Source organism: Palaemon carinicauda, chromosome 37 (genome assembly GCF_036898095.1).
Source record: "Palaemon carinicauda isolate YSFRI2023 chromosome 37, ASM3689809v2, whole genome shotgun sequence".
Classification (NCBI taxonomy): domain Eukaryota; kingdom Metazoa; phylum Arthropoda; class Malacostraca; order Decapoda; family Palaemonidae; genus Palaemon; species Palaemon carinicauda.
Genome location: NC_090761.1, coordinates 64,964,158 through 64,979,695, shown reverse-complemented (window position 1 = coordinate 64,979,695; position 15,538 = coordinate 64,964,158). Strand labels below are relative to the sequence as shown.

The 15,538-nt window shown below is 34.0% G+C and overlaps 1 protein-coding gene across 10 annotated transcripts in view; it reads left to right on the top strand.

Moving 5' to 3' along the window:
- Window positions 1-15,538, top strand: part of LOC137629737 (nuclear receptor coactivator 2-like) — a 250,735-nt gene that overhangs the window by 197,510 nt on the left and 37,687 nt on the right. For 7 of the 10 annotated variants that reach the window (XM_068361326.1, XM_068361323.1, XM_068361322.1 and 4 more), the window contains 2 exons: window positions 7,267-7,719; window positions 14,777-15,133. The exons of 1 other annotated variant lie outside the window; for it this stretch is intronic. In XM_068361326.1, the coding sequence (XP_068217427.1) occupies window positions 7,267-7,719; window positions 14,777-15,133 (810 nt within the window). The remainder of the gene's footprint in view (window positions 1-7,266; window positions 7,720-14,776; window positions 15,134-15,538) is intronic. 2 more of the 10 variants (XM_068361330.1, XM_068361329.1) reach the window with 2 other exon arrangements.

Here is a 15,538-nt window from a genome sequence, read left to right as displayed (position 1 = left end):
GGTCCTTTATTTTGTCATCAGCACTGGGAGAGACAAAAGGAGGATCACCAAAACATCATCTCAACATGACGACTCACGATGTTAGGGGTATAGCTATGCCCCTGGCCCTTCTAAGCAGATTACTCTGTGACGCAGGTTTTACAAGAAAGGATGTGAATGCTCCAGGTGACTTTCACAACCTTTCTCCTGCAAGACGTGACCCACAGGAACTCGATACGATCTCTTTATCGGTCCGGTGGTGGCTGCACAACAGCTGGTTGTATACCTCAAGCTCCTTATTGGACAAGTAGCAGAAGGTTGAGGGCACTGTTACCTGGGTTTAGTCTGCGTGAATGAAAATATTTGACTGGCTCTTATCCTTTTCTTCATCCTACCCTCTCGTGGGGAAAGCAGCATCCTGTGTTCTCTGCATAAGCTGACCTCAAACCACTGCAGGTAAACCATGCTCCCTTGTGTACCTAGTATTAAGCTAATACTGTTGTGTTCCCATACCTTGGCGAGGTGGTATTGGGAAAGTCTTGGTTACATCAGTTTTTTCCCTACAATAGACTCGGAATAACTTTACTTAGACAGTCACACTTCTGCATGTCTCAACACACAGCTTGCGTAAGCCGCGGACCTTGTGTAGCAAAGTTTTAGCAAGGGCAGGGACTCCTTATTTTTTAGTACTAATATACTCGGATAAGGAGCCCCCAGGTAAAGCCAAAAAGCCAGATTGGCAGGAACGTCCACCCTTCCTAATGCGTGAGTCACCCCTAATAAATAGCGTGGTTTGTATTCCAGTTACGGAACAAATGACAAATTCGTAGATAAATTTTTATTTTTCCTAACTATACAAACCTTAGCTATTTAAACAAACTTGCCAGCCAACTTATCCCCCTTGAAGTCCTACCTCCAAGCAAAGTGAGCTAAATCACAGGTGTGTGAGCAAGAGTGGTAGCAAGCTACCCCCCTACCCCCCGCTAACTAGCGGTGTGGGTAGTTAACCCTCGCTAAATTTTAATGGCTCGTCATTTTAGCTCCGCCGAAAGTATAAACCCCTAATAAATAGCTAAGGTTTGTATGCTGTAGTTAGGAAAAATACAAATTATATATGAATTTGTGATATTAGTACTGTCAGCATCGGTTTAATTTTCACGTGATGATAAGTACTTTATATTGTTTCTAACAAAATTCATTGTCATGTTCTTGCAAAATGTAAATGTAATTCCATAGCCATTTTCGTACTGTATGTGCCTAAGGGGGTAAGATGTTTTCCTACCTGTGTAAAAGCCTTAATGTTCTCCATGTGCTTATTTGCCTTTGGTGGAGAAAGTAGACCTTGCAAAAAATTTTGGTAATTCTAGTAGAATATGGAGTGGAGTGAGCTCCCCTAAATGGCAGAAACCTTGCTGTCACAACCAAAGGGAACAATTGTTCTGCAGGTATTGCTTGGCTGATGACTTACAAAAGATGTCATCACTGTAATTTGTATCCATCACTGTCTGTAGTGTTTCAGATGATAACTATAATTACGTTCCTGTTTTTGATGGATTTTGATAAGGCTTATTTTGAATTTTTGTCATCATTTTTAACCTTCATCCATATGCTATGGAAACTTTTCCTCTTAGGCATAACCTTTTTAGGGGCTTTGATGGTCCTAGATTTAGCTATTGAATTGATTGCAGTGGAAGCCGGGGAAGCTGTATGCATTGCGTATAAGTTTCCTTGTAAAATGAAAAATAAAATAATGTTTCTTGTTACCTTGCACAATGTTTAGTAGCTGGATATGTGATCATTCTTCAAGTATATAGAAAAGGAAATGAGGAAACACTCTAACAGAAAAGCCAAGTGTATTATTTCTATGAGCCTTCCATGATGTTCATATTGCTTCTCTCTTGAAGATTAGTTTTATCTACATTTACCACTAAAACTGAAAAGATTTCCTGTTTTGTTCCATTTATATAGGTTTATGCCTATTTATCGGTTAATGGCAACCACTGATGGCTTATCAAGCCCATGATACATTGTATCATCTGTCTCTTTGTCCACTGCAGGTTGTCTACACTCCTTATTTGCTATTTATTTGTAACTACTGGATAGATTCTTCAAGGAAATTATTTCTAGGTAATCATTATCCTCATTTTCTTTGTCTCATGTTGGGGACAATATTGTGATTTAGATAACCTTTGTTAGGAGTGTGAAGGCCTCACTGTTCATTGTATAGGCAATTATATTTCTATAGTTCCCAGCCAAATTGAAGTTCAAAATGCAGAAGGAAACTTGCTTTTAGTTAGGAGATACCTAGAGAAAACTATGCTTGTTGATAATAGTTGGGATGATGGCGATAATGACGCTCCTGCACCAAATTCTATTACAGCATGTAACGAATCAAGTTTTAATAGTGATGAGCTTCAATGCCCTTAATATCTTTAGTTTCTTTTATGAAATCCAAGAAGGCTAGTGGGTCTTCAATTAAAGGCAGCAATTCCGACTTACCCATCCTATTTCAAACCCTAACCTGACTTAGGTTGGGTCTAACAGTTCTAGTGTTCCATTCAGTAAGTTTAGACTGATACTATATATATATATATATATATATATATATATATATATATATATATATATATATATATATATATATATATATATATATATATCTATATCTATATCTATATCTATATCTATATCTATATCTATATCTATATCTATATCTATATCTATATCTATATCTATATCTATATCTATATCTATATCTATATCTATATCTATATCTATATCTATATATATATATATATATATATATATATATATATATATATATATATATATATATATATATATATATATATATATATATATATATATATATATATATATATATATATATATATATATATATATATATATATATAAGTGAATTTTCATGTCTAGGAGTAATAAGAGCTTTATTTCTTTTCTAGTTGTTTGTTTCCCTGTATTTGATGTCATATAACTATAAATGCTATCTCTTTTGTCTTTTCTTTCAAGGCTGAGATACAAAATTTTTCTAGTTACAATATATAAAAAATAGGTAGTCAGGAGTGCCAAGGGTGCCAGCAATTATTTGTTGTTTTTCTTTATTTGCCATTGTCTTTGTTACCTAACTGGTAAATGTTAGGGTCTGAAAGTACAAAGCAAAGGAATGAATCTGCAAGTGAGATTGTGGTTTCTTCCTCTTCTTGGGATAGCTCACCTTCCCAATCAGCAGTCACTGCTGGTACTCCACCAGTAGATGGATAATCTGCTTTCATAATCTAGGCACATAGAATTTTATGCAAAATATAGGTTTGTGTTTTGGGAAACAATAAGTATGGTGTAGATTCATTTTCATTGTCAAAACTTACAAATTAGTTTTTTTAGTACTTCATCCTGAATGTTAATAAAGAAATTGCATAATTTTACAATGAAATTTATAAATTTTAAAATGGATGTAAAGGACTAATGCATTTTTTTTATATTTCTAGTACTGTATAAGACTGCACAGTTTACCGTTTTATTAGACAGTGAATTCTTAATTTTAGAATAAAAGTATCATTGAAATTATAATAATTAAACTAATAAGGTTAGAAACTTACGGGTAATCACTGGGTACAAAGTTATTTAGAATATTTTTAAGAATAATCACCTATAATATACTAATGACCTTAGTGTATGTTAGGTGTAGAAACATCATATTGTAGGCAGCTTTAGGTCCGAAGAAAAATGTTATGTATTTCATTAATTTATCCTCAGCATGTCATGAGTAATTTATATATAGATGAATTATATTTGAGTATAAACCTTTGCCAGAAATTTTAGTATGAATGTCTTTCACCTCTGATGAAGCAGTCTATTAAGATTTTATTTAATTGTTTTGGGTAACTTTCAAACCGCTGCACACCAGGTAGATAGTTTCGGTGTTCATAGAGGATACCGTGAAGTTTCTGTGAGAGGTTTGGTAAAAATTAACTCTATGAATATTCATTTGCATAATATCAGTACCTGTCCTTTGAATTCATAAAGCTAAAGAGAGAATTGAAATATTAACACAATTATGATAATATCTTGATATGAGGAATTCAAGTTGAATCGTACCATTTCATCATTACTCTTCTGGCTTACGAATTTGATTGACTTTCGCAGTATATACAGCATTTATTGAACCATTTTGGTACCTATTTATCTGTTCCGATGTCAAGTAATAACATTAAATAATATATACATTTTTAAATGTTCTGAGAGGGTTCTAGGGTATGTTAGTAAATGTTCATTAACTAGGAGTTTGTTTGGAGAATTAGAATAAATAGAAATAATGAATAGTTGTATGATAAAAAGAGAAACAATTTGATTGGCAAGTGTGTTGATGTATTTACTTAAGGTTTTTGTGCTTTTTAAAACTTGAAATTGGTTAAGAGACCTGTTAACAATACCAATAGCGTAGAGTCTTGATTCTTTTGCAAGGAAAAGGCATTCAGATAAGTCATCATGCCAGCACATGCAAAGGTTTAATTAATGTAAAAAAGGTTGATGGAGTACATAACGTTTTGACTATTTCTTGATATTATATGATGTTTATTGTTCATTTCACTTCTAAGTATTTTGATGTTTTTGCATTAAAGTCTTTGATAACATAATACATATCAGTTTTGCACCAAAGTAAAGTGTTGATCACATCTGTATTTAGAATGCACTTTGCCTCGTACCCAGTGTCACAGAATACTCTTTCTCTTTCTGTTTGTCTTTTTGTTTCCAATTCATTTTATAGAAATCAAATCCATGAGGTATTCCCATCCCTTCCTCTCCTGTAACTCCTTTCCCTCCCTCCCTCCCCTACCCCCCTCTGCTGTACAAAGCCAGCTGTATCTGTCCCTGAGTGAGCAAGGCTTGATTTTCCCCCCCCAAGACAACCCACCACCAGGCACCACTAGCAAGGCCAGCAGCCACTACTAGCAAAAAGGCCTCCTATCATCCTCATCATTATCACCACAACCACCAAAGCAGTGACTAGGAAGCACTGTCTTTATTGCCATATTATCCTTGTGATTTAGGACTGGGTGTGCACCACCGCCCGGGAACATACGAGATCACGGGGATGGGGCGGGTCATTGCAATCCCAACAGACCCATTCTCATTTGTTTGGGATATTTATTAGCTTCTGCACCTTGTAAAGCACCCTTTTAGTCAAGTTGCACTGTTTATATAGCTTCATGCTATTTTGTATAAGATTTTAATTTTTGTAATTCAGGAAAAAGAATGATTTTCTTTATTTCTCTAGGCTACAGTATATGGGAAGAAGTACGTTTACAAAAAGCTAAATAGTTCTTAATCTTTGTTTAAAATGATTGTATTTCAGTGCACTTCTCATTTCTTATTTGTGTGATTTCATTATATTATTTGCCAAGGTTTTATTTACAGTAACCATGGTTAGCACCTATTGTAGTATAGTAGTATGCTGTTAGTCTTTATTAGCATTGAAAACATGTTTTAGAATTGTTGATTTAAAGTACTCAAATTTAAAATTATGATTATCCCAGATTTATTTACTGGGGTTACATTGCCAAAACTTTTGTGGGTGGGTGAGAAAATTAGTAAGTTGAAATATAGTCATTTAGGATAGCCTGATAAAAAAGAAGTATAATATTTTGGTCACTTTGTCATGCCATGCTTTTTTAAACTAAAATGTTCTCATTTTGTTGCATATGCATCTTTTAAACTACTGGGGAGTTTTCCATAGTTTATTTATCCAAAATTCTTCTTCATAAAGCCAAGATTGTCGAGTATTTATCCGCATATTGTGTTTTTGCTAAATATGGCTAAGGGTAGTTATGTATTGTACCCTTTGTGGATAATGGAATCTTATGAATCTCATGGGGACCAGGCTTAGGATAATGAATTTCAAATGTGATTTTTATTTTTAGATATTTTTGCCAGTATTACTGGTGTCTTGTGGGTATTATTCAATGATGATAATCATAATATAGTCTGTAGCTGAGAAAATTTTATTATTCACTTCTCAAATTTTTTATATTTCCTCTTGGGGGCCATGAATCCTTTCATGAATGGATACAATCAGGAGTTTCCTATCTTTTATTAAGGAAAAGCTAGACTTATTATACTTGTTTTTTCATCCTATTTATACATTTTATAATCAAAAACTAATCATATTTGACTGGGGTGAAATATAAACTTTGTATTTTGGGGGGTATAGTTCTATAGACGGAAAGAATAGGGATTCCTGATAATGTCAATAGCCTATAGAAATGTATTTGTGAAAGGAACTTAAAGTAACTCTTAGGTGTTATGGCCCACAGTGATAAGAATAAAAAAAATGCATGAAGTGATTTCTGAAATAAAGCTAGCTGATGTAGCCATAGCAATATTAATACAGTACAGTATCTTAAATCTGTGGGTAATTTATCTACTTCAACACTGATAGTCAAAATGTATTCCTATTGATTTTGTAGCCTAAAGTTTGTTTGGAATTTCTTTTAACATATCAGTTCACTAGTGTATATTGAAATTGTACTAGCATTTGAATGCATTTGAGTACATTGTGAGAAAAATTCTCTCATTACCAGCTATAAAAGGGTCAATACTTTAAATATTGGTTTTAGGTATGATATCCCTCATTTATATTTGATGGGAGTTAGATGAACACACATCAATTGACATATATCATACATCTGCCCACAAAGTTTTCTTAAGTCACCAATGATAGAGCAACATTTTCATGCTAGCAACTACAGTATACTACTTCTTGAAGGGTCTTAACTTTCCTATCATGATTTTATATTTTTAGAACTTATATTTTTGTAGTGTTATTAAATATTTGTAAGAATGGGATGTATAATTGTTTAAAGCATTTTTAAATGTTTTGCACAGAGTATAAATTTTTTATTATCATGCTAATGGGGAATTGATGTATAATTTATACACTTTCAATTTTATTGCACAATGGAGTAAATTTTTGTTATTTTTTTTATTTTTGAATATGATTTACAGTTGTATGCATTTAAATAATCATATCACTGGTATTCAGATGTGATAGAAATAATTCTTATTTTAATTACAAAAAAAGTAGTACACTAATATGAGATATGTAGCCTGTGTGGTACTGGTGGTGCAAGTCTGGGTTGAGTGAGTGCACATATGTTTGAGTGAGTGTGATCATAATGCATAAATGGTTGTGTGCACTAGTAATCACTGCGTGCATGGGTGTGTGCTGACTGCAGCAAGGTGACTGACCTGGGGCGGTGTGTCTTCTAGGTGTGCACTCCCCACGCAGTGCTCACCACTTCCCGCCAGCCCCGGGCCAACACCATGACCCACCCGCACCCCCTCCCCACCTGTCACCAGCTGCTGGCGGCCATCTTCCCAGCCCACATTCAGTGCCACCATCTTCATTAGCTCATCACCCTCATATGGGTCATCATCACCCTGGGTCAATGCCTCCCTCAATGATGGCTTCTGTTGGCTCCTCCCAAATGGGTTGTCCATCAGTTGTATCATCTGGAGGAGGCCCAGGTGATGTTGGACCTCATATGGTTGGGGGAGCGGGCATGGGTGGGGGTGGAGCAGGGGGGAGTGGTATGCCAGGGATGGTTGGAGGGGTAATGTCCCAGAGCTACGGGGGGGAACACGCACCTCCCCACCCTCACAGCTATGAGGCGGCCGCCCAGTACTATGGGCCCCCTGATCCAGCCAGCAGGAACTCCACGGGTAAGTCTTTCTTGCCCACCACCCATCATGTGCACATAACAGCTAGCTAGCAATATCACTCGATTGCACATTGCAGCTGTATATAGCTGCCTTCACATCTGAACGCACATCATTCATGTTCTCTCTTAGAATATATAAGAATGAAATTATGTATACTGTACCTGTGTGTGTAAATATGCATTGAATAGAAATGTATAATAATATACAGCATCTTTGTATGTTATACACACACATATATATGATTACGTTATATATTCAAGTTTCATTGGCACTGCTACAAACATCAAATTAACAATTTTTTTGTATTAGGAAATACCTGTAACATTCATAAGACAGCAGATGAGATAAGTGCCTTGATATTTTGCTATGGAAATAATGCAAAGTTGTTTATAATTCTTTATGTGAAGCATAATATAAGTATGTTGTTAAATTATTCAAAGTTTAAAAGAATTGGTTTTATGACTTTGAAATTCTTTAGAACCAAGGTTGAATGTCTTTACAGGCAATTCTGCTTAGCAAAAGTTGTGAAATGTGGGCCTTTTTTCTTTAATAGATTGTGCTTATGAAAGATGTATATTGGGGTCTTATTGGGAACTTATATTCTACAGTTTGTATCTTGAATTTTTTAGTACAGTATATGGAAGATGCACAAAGGTATTATATCAATTGACCACAAAAAGATAGACATTTTAATTTAGATAAATTTCCAGAATTACTAGGAAAAGAGGACAGATATTTTACTCAAAGACTAAACTATAAATTTTTTTAATAAATTAGGATAGATAATATCGTTTGACTGAACTGGATTGAGCGTTATTCTCATTGTAAAAAAAATCACAACAAAGATGTTCTTTCTCCTGCTTATTTTGGCGATGGATATTTTGCAGAAATTCTATTGTTTGTTGTCAGTCAAAATAGAAATCTATCCATTGCTATACGCTTTGCCTATTCCTATAAACTTAAATTTGGATGCTGCTGTTTTAGGCTAAGCTTTTTTTTTAATAATTTTGTGTTTAACTTCAAATGGATTGTCGCAATGAAGCATTTTGAACTGCAGTAAGTTAGTGGAAACTTTTCTTCAAGAAATCTTTGTATTAAGGAACCAAAATATGAGTATAGTGTATGAATTTTGAATGAATGTGCTTTATATTAGCATTTATTTTTGCATAAAATCTTATCGATACTATTAAGTGGAAGCCTGAATGTTACCGTTGAGTGGTGTCCATTGTTTTCGAATTTTGTATGTAGAATTTGTCGAAAGGCTTATCAATCTTGGTTTTAGAGGTTAATTAGTTTATTTTCAATTACGGTTCTAGTGCATCTTTCTTTTCTTTGATATTGGATGAATATGAACTTCTGTAAATGGAAAAATAAACCACTCTTAAATTCCTATTTCTTGTATATGTTTTGATTTATTATTGTCAAAGGATATGCATTTTAAGAATGATTTTCTTAGTAACCACAAATTTTCTACTGGAATGTACTATATTTTTGGGGTACATGTAGTTGGCTTGAAAATAATAGTATATGGGATAAGAATGGTAATTTCTGTAATCCTAGTAGGGTTAATATGGACTTTTCTTAAAGAATTGTGTCTTATTAACAGAAAGGAAACTTAAATTGAAAAAATATAAAGCCTTGTTCTTTGAAATATAATTTCTTGGAGAGATGGTTCACATTGGGAATATCTTCATCTCTCATAGAATAGTAATTTACATATCTTATTCCATATAGAAGATTAAATGAAATTTTTCACATATCACACTGAATATAGAATGAAAATGCTAGGTTTGTACCAGAAAGAACTTTTTGAAACTGTAAGAACTTGTCAAATTGTCATAGAGAAACCTGGCTGGAATTCTATTTTGTGTTTTGGAACGATTACTAGAACCTTTGTGTAGAAAAAAAATTATAATACATTTTACAGCAGTTTTTAGCCTAAATTACTTCACTGGTTACTTAACCAGGACTGGTCATATACCCTTCCAATCTTGCAGCAGAAGCACTGAAGTTGCCTTTTCTCTTACCACTTGGGTTTCACCACAAACAACATACATTAGGTTAATCATGCACTAATTTTATTTCTATGAACCTCCTTCAATAATCGTATTACTTCTCCAGAAGCTCGTTTTATCGATGTTTACCCTCAAAATTTATCAACAATTTTCCATTCTCCTCCTTTTTTCTTTAAGACACAAGCCCCATAAAACTAATGAGACAATCTAGCAATTAATGGGAAGTAGGATGCTAGGAGTTACCATTTTTCAGTTTTCTCTGTCGCAGCTCTCTTCAAGTTAGATCTTCCCTTCTGGATTGTGATAAGTTTTTATTGCATTTTAATTTAGTACCTACTCGTTTGGTTATCTGCACAGGGAATGCACTTGGTTTTGAATAACTGTTGTGAGGAGAACAATATCTCACGGTTCCTCTCAGGAATTATGTTCCAACTTATTGTTTATGGAACTGGAGACCATACACCAATGCCCCGCCATACAAATGAATTCTATTTCTGAAGAAATGCTCGTTAAGCTAAAATTTGTTCATTGAAGCGCAGTTTTTCATTGACTTCCATTACAGTACTGTATAAACATTGAGATACGTTCTTACGATCTCCCAAAGTTCATCTTTTTCCTAATCCAAGGCCTAATACAGTATACAGTAACGAAATAGGAATACATTAGCAACTTTGTTCTATTAACATTAAGTAAGGTAATAATAACGAGTCATCAACAGTTTAGCAAGTATATTTGTTCCTGTGATTAGAAAAAATGAAAATACCATACAATATTTTTAATACACTATTGTCCGCTTAGTATTAAGAAAATGCGGTTAGTCTCGGTATGAAATGCGCTTGCAAAACAAACTTGAACTACTACTTATAATTCACAAATTAAAAACATTTTACCCAATAATAAATCTTACAGCTACAAATTACCGATCAAAATGAATCATAACTTAACAAAATAAAATTATTTCAATCCAAATATGCAGCGAATGAATGTACAAGAAAAAAGATGAAAAGCAAGTGCCATCAGTTTGAGTGTGAAATGCTCTAGCAAGTCAAAGACAAACTAGCAGGGCAGGTTTATAGAAATAAAATGAATTTTAATGATAAATGGTTTTATTTCTGTACTCACCTGATGTTCATAAACATGTACACTCGCTGCCCCACTGACTTTTAATGTCATGGAATAGGGAATTGGGACTTTAAAACTGAAGAATGAGTAACTCTTAACGTGCTTCGATAGTGACAATTTAACAATAAACGAGCCTTATGCTGTGTGAAATGTTGAATGCTTTTGTGCGAACATGATAAAATGACTGTGGAGGTCCTCAACTGTAGAGAGTAGGGTTCCCCCAGAAAACCAGCACTTAAAGTAAACTGAAAGTACTTAATTACACCATTAACTGCTAGATTGTCTCATTCCTTTACTGGGGACTTGTGTCTTTTGAAAGGAAAGAGAATGAGGACTTATTTTGATAAATTTTGTAGCTAATGACAATAGAACAAGCATTTGGAGAAGAAGCCATATGAAATAACGGCGAGTACAGTAAAGAAAAAAAATTCAATCAATAAAATTCTATTTATGTATGCAGTAGTATGAACCATTTGTCATTTTTTTTAAACTACAGCCAAGGGGTTATAAAGTAATTTATTTATTATTGACCTTTTATCAGAAAAGCTTTTTGAAATGCACTCAGTATCTGAGATCACAATGCAACAAGTTGTCTCTAATTCCACCGTTTTCTTAAATGATATTTTTCAAAACAAAATTATATTTGAGCTGAATCCTTTATTCAGGCTGGCCTCCTTAGAGCTTTAAACAGCTTTGGTTAAAACCCAGGGGTCTGATAAGAGTCAAGAAATTAATCATATTAGAGAGTACAGTAGATGGAAATTTTTTAATGAAAATTAAATTATTTTTTTTATCGTTATAGGAATTGAGACACTGGAATTTGTACTAAATCAACGTTAATACACAGGTGAAGGTAATATGGAACTTACTGAAAAACCTGTAATTAAAGTTTGGTTATTGTGGTGCCTTTTATTAAGGTTAAGGGACAGTCCACAGATGATGCCATTTGAATTTTTTTTTTAATTACTGTATGTAAGTGATCAAACATACAAATTACATTAGTACATTAATAAAGTTCAGTACGAGGCTACACAAGAAATTATGGAGGTAATCATACACGTTTCTCGTTTAACATTTCATCTTTTTTCTGTTGTAAGGAAGGTTGCTGACACACCTCTCTTGTTTAACATTTCAACTATTTTTTCTATTGTAAGAAAGATTGCTGATCTTTCACTCTCTTTGTTATATAAAGTTCGTCTATCATATTGCATAAATATTAGAAGTACATTTGTTTATTTGCTTATTCTTGTTACTGTTTGACTGTTTGACAATGCTTAACAATAGAAATTTGATTTATTTTTTATTGTTTTACTTTTTTCACATACATTTTTTCAACATATTCATAACCTATTCATTTTTCTTTTAACATGAGGTTAACTTTTTATTTTTTGAAATGTTTCCTGATGGAACTTATTTTTCTTTTCTATGGAATTCCTCTACTGTATGCAAAATAAGAAGGTTCACACACATCACTATTTTTTTAAGCACATATTTTTAAATACTATTAGTCGTATTCAAAACCCATTAATTTTTTATAATTTACAATATTAGTTATGTTCAGTTTTATTTATTCATTAATATGCACATGTATATTAGTTGATTTTCCACATTATTAACATCTTATTTTTGTTTTAATTGAAGTTAGAGTCTTGGAAATCTTTGGTCATTAGTGTGCAATAATGACATAAATAGTAAAGGTTACAGTATTTGATTTGCTGCATTAAAGTTTTATTTGTCAATTACTTAAACATTACAGTATAGCATTAAAAGCTGTTCATCCTGTCAGGTCCTGTGCTGTAGGAGTTTCCCTTGATAACTTCAACATAAACTACAAATGACCTCTTGAGATAGTAAAAATATCTTTGATAAATAACATCCAAATTTGAAAATTTAGAAAGCCAGAAACATTAGTATTTATTAGTACTGCGCCGTTCAATTTTCGGTTCTTTACCCACTTCATGCTATTCATTATCAGCAATTTTTATTACAGTCAACTTGGTTAACCCTTCACAATGTGACTGCAGATTCTACTATGTCACTCATATTAACCACAAGTTGTGCTAGCTTTATTGTATTCATACTTACTTTTTAATATCTCGTCGTTTACAAAAATTATAATGTAAGAAGCAAGTGGAGGGTTTTATGCACCTTTCATGGAAGCTTTTTTTAGTGTGATAATACTATTATAATAATGCCAACTACCCATCAGCACCATTTCAAAATTTGAATCAACCCTGTCGATGATAGGTTGTGCATGAGTAATAATAATTTAAGTTATAATGAGATTTTGTTCATTAAGTGTAATCGGAAGAAGACCACCTTCACATTACTCAAAATAAATAAAATGTGAAATGGAACTGTATTTCATAATCAATGTTTGCCACTTACGAGTAAAAAGCAATTGATGAGCAAGCCTTTGATGATAATAATAGTACCCCCAGGACTTTTATTCTATACCAAAAAAGTCAAGCCAACTAGATATTATTTCACATCAATTACATGTACTTAATAATATAGGATACAAATATTTTTAAGAATTATTATCAGAATTAGGAATAGTATAAGCAAATGTTTATAAACCATTTACAGGAGTTCAGAGTCATTCACTGCTTTCAGCATACAAAGATAAAATTTTTAACCTATGTTTATCAGGCAGTTACTGACAAGATTCCTGTATTCAGTGTGATCTATTCATCCCAAAGAAAACTAGACATAATATTTTCAGTAGTGTTGTTGACTTAAGTAAAGTGTATTGAAGGACCTTTTTTAGCCATAATCATTTTGTAACCAGTCATTTGCTGTCTGGTTTGAAACACAGTGCATTGCTGTGTTGTTTACAATTTAACAAATCTGTGCTTTTGTGGTTTTATAATACGAGCAGAGAAGTATTAGTGATGTTGTGTGTTAAAAGATAGCTATGCCTTTCTCTTGTGAGATGAGTGACAACCTAGAATATGCAAGTAATTTGCAGTAGTGCAATTTGGGAAGCACTCATTGAAGTCAGTTACTTTTTTTTTTTTAACAGAAGTATTGATTTTTGCTTGAAAGGTTGGTCACTGATTTCAGTGTTTGTTGGCAGAATAGCTTAATTTGTGTGAGTTGGTTAACCCATCTTGTGGAGTAATACTAAACTCTGCTTCAGCTGGTATTTCTGTGCATTAGAAGTCGTTTGTGTAGTGGAGTTAACTGTTTGTGGGTTGACATATGTATAAAAAGTAAATACATGTTGTCCCCTACGTGACATGGTGTGAAGCTTAATCATTCTAGACATGGTCTTCTGCACCAAGTGTACTCATAGATGTATGTATGTGTACCTGTGTGTGTGTGTCTGTACTTATGTATGTATGTGTGTATGTATGTATGTATGTGAGTGTGTAAAGTATTCCTTTGTACCTTGACCTTTTCCCACCTCCCAAATACAGTATACCTTTTCCTAATTGGTTCCCCTACATCATTAATAATCTGTGGTTTCTCTGTCTTGAGTTCTTGTTTGTTGTGATGTTTTAGTGTTTTGTTATTTTATGTTTTGTTTAGTCATTATTCCAGTTTACAGCAGGTGCAGATGAATAATATAAGAAAGCTAACCAGTCTTTGTACAGTAATGCCTTAAACAGGTACCCAAGTGAATGTATATTGAATAATTTCATGCATTGGTGATCATTAGCCCTTTCATTCATTGACTTGCATTTTATTCTATTTTTTGCTTAACCTCCAAAAAATGAAGATAACTTTAACACAGTTTACTATTGCTGCTAGATGTTCTTAAGCTCAAGGGGCCTTTAACAGTTACGTGATAGTTTACCCAATCATTTCCTCTTGGTTGCAGCATAAATTCCTCTTTGGTTGCAGTATGAATCCTAGCTGGTTGCTATTTAACTTTCTTTTGGTTGCCTCATGATTCCTTGTTGGTGGTTGTGCAGGAGGGAATGGCATGCTCAGTGAGTACACTCGAAATGAACTGCGGGCTCACGTAGGTGCCCGGAGCACAGGTGGTGGGGGAGGGGGAGGACCAGCCTCCCCTTCCCCTAGTCAGCAGCAGCAGCCACAACAGCAACAACAGCAGCCGCAACCACAACAGCAACAGCAGCAGCCTCAGCAACAACAACAACAACAACAACAGCAGCAGCAGCAGCATCAACAGCAGCAGCAGCAGCAGCAGCAACAACACCAAACCTCACCACCACCACACCTGGCCTTCCAACAACCCCCCGACCATCATCACCACCACCACCAACACCACCTTGAACAGCCGCTACTTCACTCTTACTCCCCCTCAGGTACCTGTCCTCTGACTGTCCCTCATTTCATACACTAGCATCATATGCAGCATCAGGTAGTCTAACCTTATTTCATTTTTTTTTTTTTTTCTCAAGCCATGTCAGTTGATACTAGAGATTCATTCATGCTGCCAGTAGCATCTTTGGCAGTTTGAACTTACGGTTACTTAACTGACTGGTCATGTTGAGCTGCTTATGTCAAGTCAAGTATTTATCAGCTTCTTTAGCTTTGTTTATAATTCTCCTAACTGTGCTTGTTGTAGTCTTTTGCTTATCACTCTAGCTGATTTTGCCATATGTACAGACTCATCCACCCTGACAACTGAATGTGTCGCTTGTAAATTTCATCCTCATCCTTTCTCTTGATCATTACCCTTGAATTGCACGTGTAGCTTTATACACTTA